Below are 10,869 nucleotides of genomic sequence, written 5' to 3' on the forward strand. Positions count from 1 at the left end.
TTAATGTTTTAATTATGGTACATGTGGCTTGAATTTATTATTGGATGAGCAAGATGATTTTATCACAAAATCATTTTTTTTAGACAATGATGGTTCGATTTAACATTTTATCAGATATTTTGGAATCGATTCTCCAAAAATATTTTTCTCTTTAAAATTTAAATATAACATTTCGATCTTTTCCTATTAATTTTTAAAATGAACAGTGGAGATCAATGGATGTGGATGGAAACAGCAGTTGTGATCATGATCATCATACTCAGATGTAGGAACATGCAAAAGCATTGGAAAATAAAACACTGTACAGATATAAACATAAATAGGCTCTGTGGCTTTGCATAAGAAATAAAACCATCATCGCCACAGCCCACAAGCCTCCATAGTCTCCCTTTACATTGGCCACCTCTCGACACTCATCATCACTTCTGTCGGCCAATTTCCTTCCCATTTCCCCTCTCTCCCACACCCCCTCATAAGTCATCATCAATCTCAACCAAAACCAAAGCCTCCCCTAATTTTTTCTTTCCTTTGCGTCCATCAAACTCATCACTTTCCTGATATCAATATCCTACTCTCCGATCTAACTGATCATCTTCCTTTTTCTTTTGTTGTGCAACATGAAACACCATCAAGAACTCGCAACCCTTCAAAGGAGCAGCAGCTACAACAATTACAACAACAAATCAAGTACCAGAAATAAGATCAACCCATCAAACTTTCCTAGATCAACTTCACTCTCAATCCCTGTAACCGAAGAATTTTCAGACAAACTCCTTGTTCCTAGAAGCTTCTCATCAGCTCCACGTTCTTCCATACAACGTTTCCATAATGTTAATTCCAGGTTCTGTAACCTCCTTCGTTCGCTTCTCAAAATAATAGCTTTTCCCAATATAATCCCCACCACTTGCAAATGGCTGACCCTCCCAACCCACTTCTCTATAACCCCTTCCCTTGGCCGCAAAGTAACCGGAACCCTCTTCGGCCACCGCCGTGGTCACGTCAGCTTCGCCGTCCAGAATGATCCCCGGTCCGAACCGGTTTTGCTCCTCGAACTAGCCATGTCAACGTCTAGTTTAGTCAAAGAAATGTCATCGGGTCTGGTCCGGATTGCGCTCGAGTGCGAGAAGGTTCCAAGCCGATCGGCGGTCCAACCGAATCGAACCGGGAGGCTGTTCCATGAACCTATGTGGACTATGCATTGTAACGGGAGGAAGAGTGGATATGCGGTAACGCGCACGTGCACCGAATCGGATTGGCACGTGCTGAGCACCTTGAAAAGCGTGTCGGTGGGTGCTGGGGTTATACCGGTGGTGGAAGATGCACGGAAAAATGGTGGAAGTGAAGGTGAGTTGTTGTATATGAGGGCTAAGTTTGAACGAGTCGTGGGGAGTCGGGACTCAGAAGCGTTTTACATGATAAACCCTGATAACAATGGAGGCCCTGAACTCAGCATTTTTCTTCTTAGAATATGAAATATTATAGATTCATCAAGAAATAAACGTGATATAAAAATCATCTATTGTCGTGGTCATGGGTTTTTTTTTTTAGGTATTTTTCTAGTTCGAATTGCTTGTTTAGTGACTTGTACCATGTCTTTTTTTTTTTTTTTGTATGATGGAAACTTGTATTACTATGTGCACTGTACATGATTTTTGGCTGGTTATTAATGTTAGAAAAATTCGACCTCCCACGTGAAAAAAGAAGGGAGCCGGGAACGAATTCCTTGTGTAAATTAATTATGATTTGATTTAAAGAGAAAAATATAATCTTTGACATACATGATTATCGCATGCGTGCACGGCGATTCTAAATATTCCATTTCATGAAAATGATCGAAATGCTCGTTGATTTTTATTTAAAAGTATGGAGATTTCTTACATTAGAGCATTTGATTTAATATTATAAATATGTTTGTGTATCTGAACGTCCTCTTATTTAAAGGATTGAATTTGAAGAATTTTTTTATTTTTAAGAGAAAAAACCATAGATATTTAACAGGCTTTACTGCTCTTATCGTCTTGATGTTTTTGTTTAATGATGCATATGCATGTATTTAAGTCTTTAAATTATTCAAAAAATAATTGAGTAAATTACATAATTGTGAACACTTAATTTTATTTAAATTATTTGAATAGGTTTCTATTCAAATTTATTTGAACATCTCAATTGAATATATTTTAATTATTTAAAACCAGAGAGAAGACCCACGCAATGTTATGGGTTTGTTTTAATTATATTAATAAAGTTGTTAGCTATTAAAATGAAATATCAAAATAAAGATAATTGCATCAAATTAAAGCTAAAGTTTTAAATTATTCTATAAGTTTGATGTTAGAATAGTTGAAATATAAGTAAAAATTATATAAATAGAGTGCAAATACTTATAATTTTTGAGTAGATACAAAATAAATTTCAAACAGTCAAAGACGATAAATTTTAAATTTTTTAAATTAAAAAATAAGAAACCATCAAACAAAATTAGATTTCAAGTTAATTAGTGATAAAAATAAGTAATATATATTAAATCATCACAGCTACAAAATCTAACACAAATTAGTTAATAAAATTTCAATTCAATAAAATCAACACAAAAAGCTGTAAAGTATGTAAACAAATAACAAAAATTTTAAAGTAAAAATTAAATGTGCCACATTCAAATTATTCAAACAGTTACTTGTTCAAACCTTTTAATTTTAACATTCTCTATTAATATGATCATTTATAATTAAAACTAAATAATATTCATTCCATGAATCCAAGTTTATTCCATGTTTAATTTTGATTGGGGACATGTAGCTCCTAAACAAAATCACATGGAATTTGTCTAATAACCACATTCGCATCAGGTGTTAAATCCAAATATTTCCCAAAACTAAATTTCATGAAAAAAGTCTTGTGAAAAATCCTTCTTTAACTTGGAGGAGCATATGGGAGATGTACTGGAGTAAAAAGTGAAATGAAGGGTTCATAATGGCAAGTCAATCCCAAATTATATAGTAAGATAAATGGTTGTGTAAGGCGTATTTTGTGTCTCAATTCTGAGAGGTTAGTGAGATGAAAATGCTCTATTGCATGGTCTTATAAATAAAACTATAATGCAATGAATATGAGATCTTTTTCATGATTTGCTCAAGGCAAAAGAAGCATGTGCAATTAGTGCCATTACCAGTTACCAAAAAAGTATTTATATTTGCACCCAAAAAAATATTTTATATACCCCATTACTAAATATGCCCCACTTTTAAAGCGTAAAATCTAATTTTTACTCATTACACCCATAAACAAAAAATATATTTTTCGTAAACACCTCTCACACCTATTTTTACTGATTACACCCATAAACAATTAGCATAATTTCATCACTCATGACAAATAATGAGATAAGCAATTTCTAAGCAGTAAGGTGAGAATAATTAAGTAAGCAAATATAATATGCTTTATCCAATCAACTAAGTTTTGAATTACCTTCGTTATGTAAGCCTTTGACCATTCCTCCCACATATCAGGTGGTCATTGTCCACCCTATGATTCAAATATTTGTATGTAATGTGCTCCAAACTCTACTTGGTAAATAATGTATTTAGATGTTGCTTTTGTTAAATGAGAAAGAAAAGCCTTTAATAAATTTGGTGTTGTGTGGCACATACTCATTATGGCTGTATAATTGTAGGTTGTACCTCTCTTTATAATATATGTGGCAATTGTCCAAAGAGCTCCAACAAAACCCAACACTACAACATGACCTCCAACTTACATAAAAAATAACTTATAATTAAAAAAAAAAAGAAAATATTTCTTTTATAAAAGTTTACAAAAAATTAGTAATCAGAACCTTATATATAATGCATGCAATGATAAGGGAGAATCACCTCATAATGCAAAATCTTAAGGGATTCCCTAACAAAATGTAATTTCTCCAAGTCAATTGGATGCAATGCCTTCAAGCCATCCTTAGAGTGAATCGGTGACTGAATAACAGGGCCCTTTACTTTTTCAATGTCAAATGGGACACGAAATGCAAGCAGTAGAATAAGTATGCTAGAGAAAATTATCTTTCCATCAGGATGGAAAACTTCCCAAGGTTGTAAACAAATTTCCATAATGAGACTAGTTATCTCTAACCTCTTTCTGAATGATGGGTGTTTATCTACAAGCTTTCTGTAAACAACCATATGCCTTCTTACTTGCTACATCATCCAAGCTGAAAGCTGACTTATAGGCTCTGATCTGGTAGCTTTAACCAATAATGGATCTAAATAAAAGATGAATGGAGATGAAAGTATCATTAAAGCCCAAACATATGCATGTTTTTGCCATCACTGACATACCAACATAAATACAAAATTGCCTTTCCACTATCAAGGAAATTAATTGCCAAATTCATGCAGATTAGACATAAAGATCCCAAATTTTATTCATTATGTACTTTACAGCCTTGGGAGATTTGTGCTTTTATATATTTTCATTGATTATATACCAACCCTTAGTAAATATTTAAAAAATAAAAAACTAATTTCTCACCTTAAGAGTACCATCAATGTACAAATCTTTTAGTGTTACATCCAATTTAACAATTACATCATCGCCCTTCACAAGTCTCTCTTCTTTTTCTTTTGCTTGGCCTCCACTAAAAAAACCTAAAGAAAAGCTCCATCTTATTAGCAATAGTAGGTAGTTGAATTCAATATATCATAACTAAAAGTGAAAAATTCCTAAAAAATGATGGCTAGTCACATTTAAACTAAAAGAATGTAGGATTAGAAAGACAGTTCTTAGATGTTAAAATGATTATTAGTGCATGTTATCCCAAATATAAGTCAATAACTAACATTTTATTGATGATTTCATACATAATCACCAATAAAGTAAAGTTTTAACTTCAACTATAAAGGGAACTTGAAGGTGGGTAACATTGGCATACTTAAGATAAACCTAAGATGTATTAATAGACTCCTAAATTATGCATACAATGCCAACACGTAACTTACTATAGCATTTCAATTACTACTATATTACTATCAAGATAATTAAACGTGATGCGATATTAATAAAAAAAGTAAATTTTCAACATCTTATGTGTTGAAGATGTCTTGAATATTAACCCCATTCATCTTTTGCCTTCATTGGCAACATGCTATTTCAAGCCCTCTTCTTTATACCTATCATATAATGCCCTCTTTTTGTTATTCAACAAGACCTTATATGCTAATCATTCATTAAATAGATTAATCATCTAAGAAAAAAAAATTAATTCCATCAGAAATTATTTTTCATAAAAGAAAAAATTAAATAAAAAATGAGATATTTTACCATTGTTAAGCTCAGCAAATCGTTTATTGCCTCTTCATTGCTAGGGTACTTATAAGATGATACTTCAATGTCAGCTTCCTATACGCTCTTTTGATCTACTTATCTTATGCCCCTTTCAGCATTTGCAATATCTCGTAATAACTCTTACTACATCAACACAATATCGCCACAAAATTTCTTGCATGTATAAATGCCATTTGTTAAAAAAAAAAGAGAAAGAAAGAGAAAGAGATACTGAGAGAAATAGGTGTGTACCCTGTAATGGTGATGATCGCGTAAGACAAAGCGTGTAATAAAAAAAGTAGCTTTGCTTTTGAAAGTGCCATGGAATTAAGATCAGGACAAAAACTGGATCTCCCCAGAACTTTATGACAGTTGAAAAATTCTTCTTAGATTTTTTATTACAAAACAAAAAATACAAATAATTTTTTTTCAGAGAGATTAGAAGAGAAAGGTTTTTCTCCTGGTCTCAAATCTATGGACCAAAAAACATTCTCGATAAAAAAAAATATTGAGCATCCAAAAATTAAAAAAAAAAACCTTGTATAAAAAATAAGGTAACCCAAAAATAAAAGCAAATACTTAGAAAAATAACCTTCAACACACACATATGAAAAACTCCATCAACACATACAAAGAAACCGATGCATGAAATTAGAAACCATATGTTAGAAACAAATAGTGTTATAACATGTGAGTCCGAGAATTCGATCATTGAATGTGAAATAAGAAGAATCGTCATTAGTATTATTATTATTATTATTATTATTATTATTATTATTATTATTATTATTATTATTATTTTGGTTTGGTATGGTTGGTTTAATTAAGTCTATCATTTCTAAAGAAATCTTAAGTTCCAGTAAAGTTCCTTAAAAAGAACAGATTTGTTCTATGTTTTAGAATTGGGTTCAAAAGTACGATTATGCATAGAGAATGATTAGCACCCCACATTATCTGTCTATGGATGACACCAATTAATCTTATATTATCCTAAAATAGTCTTTTATTAAATGGCCTTTTACGTTTAATTTAATTTCATCTTTTAAATATTGAAAACTTTCTTAGAGTTTATCCATTATTTTGGTAGAATCCTTAACAAAATTTTCCTCAATAGTATTTAAAAATTTTGAAGAAACTCTATTGTCGAATTGAATTTTATGAAAAACAATTATCATTGAATTCTAATTTTTGTTTTCTTTTATCTCATTTCATTTTTATTTTTTATTCATATTTTTTATATCATTAATTTAATATTGACAAATTTTTTTGTTTAGTTTTCTCTAATGTTCTAGTAGAATCTCCAAAAAATTTTCTTACCTCATGAGCTTTCAAAGAATCCAATCATTATTTTGAAGAGGCTCCATTGTAAAATTTGTTTAAAAGTTTTATGAAAAATTTAATTTCTAATTTTTTTTATTATTTTTACTATTCTTTATTATTTTAAATTGGTTTTGTTTTCATCCCTATTTTAAAAAATAGAAGTAAATCTTTGAAATTGACATTTTATTTAAATTATTCATCATTTTGGCAAATTTTAGACTATTTATCTTACCACAAAATATTTTAGAAAATTATTTATTCATAATTTTCTTAGAATTTCACCATTGATTAAAGATTTTCTCTTATTTCCTTAATTTATTATATTTTAATGAAGAAAACAAAATTATGCAAAATGGAATTAAATTCATTAATAATTTTTAGTTTATTATTATTGTGAGTGTTCCTTAAAAATATCTTATTTCAGTTTCCTTCTAAATTTTTCATCATTTTGATAAAATTTAAAAAGATTTTTTCACTTTAAATTTTTTTTGAAAATCATACATTTGTGAATTTCACTTATCCTTTTTTTTTTTTTATGATTATTATTTACTTATCTTAGACTTTAATTCTCACGTGCTAACAAAAATATAATGATGCAAAGTAAATTAATTTTTCCTATTTAAATTTCCTTAAAGCCTTTTTTTTCATTTTTTTTCATCTATTTTATTTATTTTTATTATTAAAAATAATGTCAATTCTATCAATTCTTGAGAAAACATTAACATAAATGTAAATATAACAATAATATGAAAATAAAATAGACAATAAATAAATAAACAATTTACAACTAATTTAGGTTTGGTCGAATCAATAAAGATCCAAAGAAATTAGGCTTGAAAGTGTGGACTTGGGCCTTGATCTTGGTTCACTTCAGGTGTTGGTAACTAGCTTGGGTTGGCAAGTATAGCATGTCAAGTTACTAAATTTTTTTTGTTAGAATCAATAAAAAAACTAGGGTAGTATTTGGTTCAAGAAAATAAATATGTTTTCTATTTTTATTTTTATAGAAAATAGAAAATGTAGATGAAAACATGTTTGGTTGAAAAAATAGAAAACAAATTTTGGAAAATAAGAATGAAAATGGGCCAAAATTAGAGGACAAAAAAAGATGTTTTGAGCATTTAAAAAAATATAAAAAAATTGGAAAATATGAAAACGTGGGTTTTGTAAACATTTTTTAAGTATTAATTGCAAACTCAATAAACACCCAAGTTCGATTCATAATAAATGTAAAAGTTCACTGTAAACATTTTAGCGAGAAACTTGTTCTAACATCCTTTTAAATAAAAGTTCAAGAAGCATGAACTCTCTAACCACCTAGTTTGAGCTTTCAAATAAGATGGGTATTTATGAGCCCATCCACTAGATTGGCATGTGGGGAGAAAATTTTAAGGGTAATGTTAATCCACATATATCTGCATCAATGATTGTCGAAGCAGATAAGAAAATAGAGAAGGATCTGAGACTACTGCACATGAAATGCTTGCATTTTCTAATAAGTATGACCAAGAAACAACTAAACCTATTGATAAGATACAAAGACAGCTTGCACAAAACCATGAGGCTATTTGTAAAAGCCATTTGCGAAAAAAAAACATTTGTTCAACAATAAGAAAATAGTCATTTAAAATTGATTCAGTTGGAGCAAAAGCTTGAACGAATAATGCAACAGGGTTTTTATATGGTGGTGGGTTAGAAAATGGTCATCTTGGATTCTCTGGAATAGTAAACTCAAGGATTGCTGCATTTGAAATGGAATACGAACATTGGATGGAAGAACAAAACAAACAAATATGTGAACTGAATATCACTTTGAACGCCCATATAAGCGATATAGAGCTTGGCATACTAGTGGAAAGTGGCTTGAGCCACTATTTTGAACTTTTTCGCATGAAATCAATATTACAAAGGCTAATTTTTTTATGTGATGTCTGGCACGTGGAAAATATCAGTTGAACGATTGTTCATGTCAGAAATTGGTTAGATAATGTTATGCTTTATAGCTTTTGCCCTTTGAGCTTTAGTGGTATGGTAGAATTTGGATGTTTTTCTTAATGCTAATTTGTTTAACTTTTGATACTTTATTTAATTCCTGATTTTAATTATTTAGTTATTATTTTTATTTTTTTAAAAAATGTAAATATCAAACACATTTTCATAATTTTATTTTTGAAAATAATTTTTCATTTTCATGTATCAAACATATTTTTTAAAATTCAAAAATTACAAAATGAAAATTATTTTTAAAAAATAAAATAGAAAATGACAAAAAAATATTTTCTACAACCAAACATGACTTAAATTTTGTATTTTTAATTCATTTCCATATTTTACTTTCTCTCTCTAAATTTCTCCCTCACTCTAACTTTCTCAACTCTTTCAGGCCTTCAAACAATTTCCACAAATCGACCACCAGTCATTGCTCTTTGTGCCAATTACCATTCACAAGTGTCAGTTTTTTAGGAAATTACATGGAAACCTTCCTCATTTCCTCATTCTTTTACTTTTCCAATTGGTTTTCCTAAATCACAAATGGATTTTTCGAGATCAAAGTCAAAACTTATGGCTATCAATACCCAAAATCTCTTCTTTCATCACTCCAAACACTACTGCCCATCGATATGTTATTTCTCTAGCTTCAGGCTTCCTCACCTCTGAAAATCAAGACTTAAAACTCTTTAGAATACCCCTAAACCAAAACCTGATTTTTTTAAAAATATTTTGTGGCTTTTTTTGAGAAGAATGTAACCTTTTTTATGTTAAGTTATTTTGTTTTATGATGGGTTTTCTGGTGGTTGAGTTTGGGTAATAGGTTTTTTTTACAATGGGTATGATGTGGGTGGTTATGGCTGGCGAGTAAGTATTATTATGGTGTTTTGGGTGTTGATTGTTGGTGGTATAGGTTTTCATGGGTGGTTACTAAAAGCAAGGATGGCTTAGGATAGTTATGTTGCTTGGGTCTAGGTTAGGCTCGAGGTGATAATTTTGGGTTATGTGGTGGTAATTTGAGATGGTGGCTAAGGTTGGTAATGGTGGTAGGGGATGGTTTTTTTATCTGATAATAGATTTTTAACAAGGATTTTACTTGTAAAAATTGCCTTTTATGTAGTCTGTTTTCATACTCAAATTATATAGTCAATTAAAAGTTCAAATCTTATATTTTATGGAATTGTGGAAGACTTATAGGGTTCTACTAATGACTTTTTGTCTTAGATTTAAAAAGTTCATTATCACTTTAATTCATTTTGTAAACCAATGTGCCGTGAAGGTATTTATAATCATTGAGTCAAATTTAATAAGTTTGGTTGATGTCAAACTAAATATGTATTTAGTTCTTGAATTTTATATTTTCTGTCATTTTGGTATCTAAATAATTTTTTCGTCATATTAGTATCTGAACCTTCAAATCTGTTATTATCCTTGGTTAATTTTATTGACTTGATATCAACATCTAATAAGATGTCGATACATGTCAAAAAAGTCTAATCAACTCCAAATCATTAATGTCAAGGCAACATAAAAAAAAATTAAAAAAATATAAAAATTCTAACAAAAATTTTAAACAATTTTTAAAAATTCAAAAAGAATTAAAAAAATTCTCAAAAAATATTAAAAATTTTAAAATTTCTAAAATATTTTAGAAACCTAAACAAATTCAACACAATTTTAAAAAATTATAAAAAATTCTATAAAAATTATAAAAAATTTTTAATTTCAAAAAATTATCAAAAAATACTAAAAAAGTTTTAAAAAATTCTAAAATTTTTTAAATGTTCAAAATATTTTCTAAAAATGTATCAAAAAATTTAAAAAATTCTAAATTTTTTGAAAAATTATAAAAAATTACAAGTATGAAATATTTGTATAATTATAAAATTATCATAATTTGAAAATTTTAAAAAATTCTAAAAGTTTTTTAAACAATCAAAAACTTCAAATTTATAAAAATTAAATTTTCTTAAAGTTTAAAAAAAATCACAAAGCTTAAAAAAACTGAAAATAAGAAAAAATCTAAAAAGTTTTGAAAATTTTTGAAAAATTAAATAATTTCAAAATTTTGAAACATTCCTTAAAATAAAAAAAATCTAAAAAATAAAAAACTTAAAAATTTAATAAAAATGTGAAAAAGTTAGAAACAACTTAAGAATTCAAAAAAAAGGAAATTGTATGATTAAAAAATATGAAAAAATTTTAGAATTTTTTCAAATTTAAAAAAAAATTTAAAAATCATTATAT

General features: G+C 28.6%; 1 protein-coding gene and 3 pseudogenes across 1 annotated transcript; 2 read left to right on the forward strand and 2 right to left on the reverse strand.

Moving 5' to 3' along the window:
* The first annotated feature begins 355 nt into the window (after positions 1 to 355).
* On the forward strand, positions 356 to 1,865 carry LOC111296679 (protein MIZU-KUSSEI 1). The gene has a single exon (XM_022891099.2). It carries the CDS (start codon positions 618 to 620, stop codon positions 1,470 to 1,472), a length of 855 nt encoding a protein of 284 aa, XP_022746834.2. The 5' UTR covers positions 356 to 617; the 3' UTR covers positions 1,473 to 1,865.
* A 1,498-nt stretch (positions 1,866 to 3,363) lies between these two features.
* LOC111297498 (uroporphyrinogen decarboxylase 1, chloroplastic pseudogene) lies at positions 3,364 to 4,196 on the reverse strand (annotated as a pseudogene).
* Positions 4,197 to 4,509: 313 nt separating this feature from the next.
* LOC149515643 (dnaJ protein ERDJ3B-like) lies at positions 4,510 to 5,636 on the reverse strand (annotated as a pseudogene).
* A 2,297-nt stretch (positions 5,637 to 7,933) lies between these two features.
* Positions 7,934 to 8,617, forward strand: LOC111297499 (transcription factor TGA1 pseudogene; annotated as a pseudogene).
* Positions 8,618 to 10,869: the final 2,252 nt, after the last annotated feature.

The sequence above is a fragment of the Durio zibethinus genome, chromosome 12 (assembly GCF_047325235.1).
Source record: "Durio zibethinus cultivar Kanyao isolate XHJ-2024 chromosome 12, ASM4732523v1, whole genome shotgun sequence".
NCBI lineage: Eukaryota > Viridiplantae > Streptophyta > Magnoliopsida > Malvales > Malvaceae > Durio > Durio zibethinus.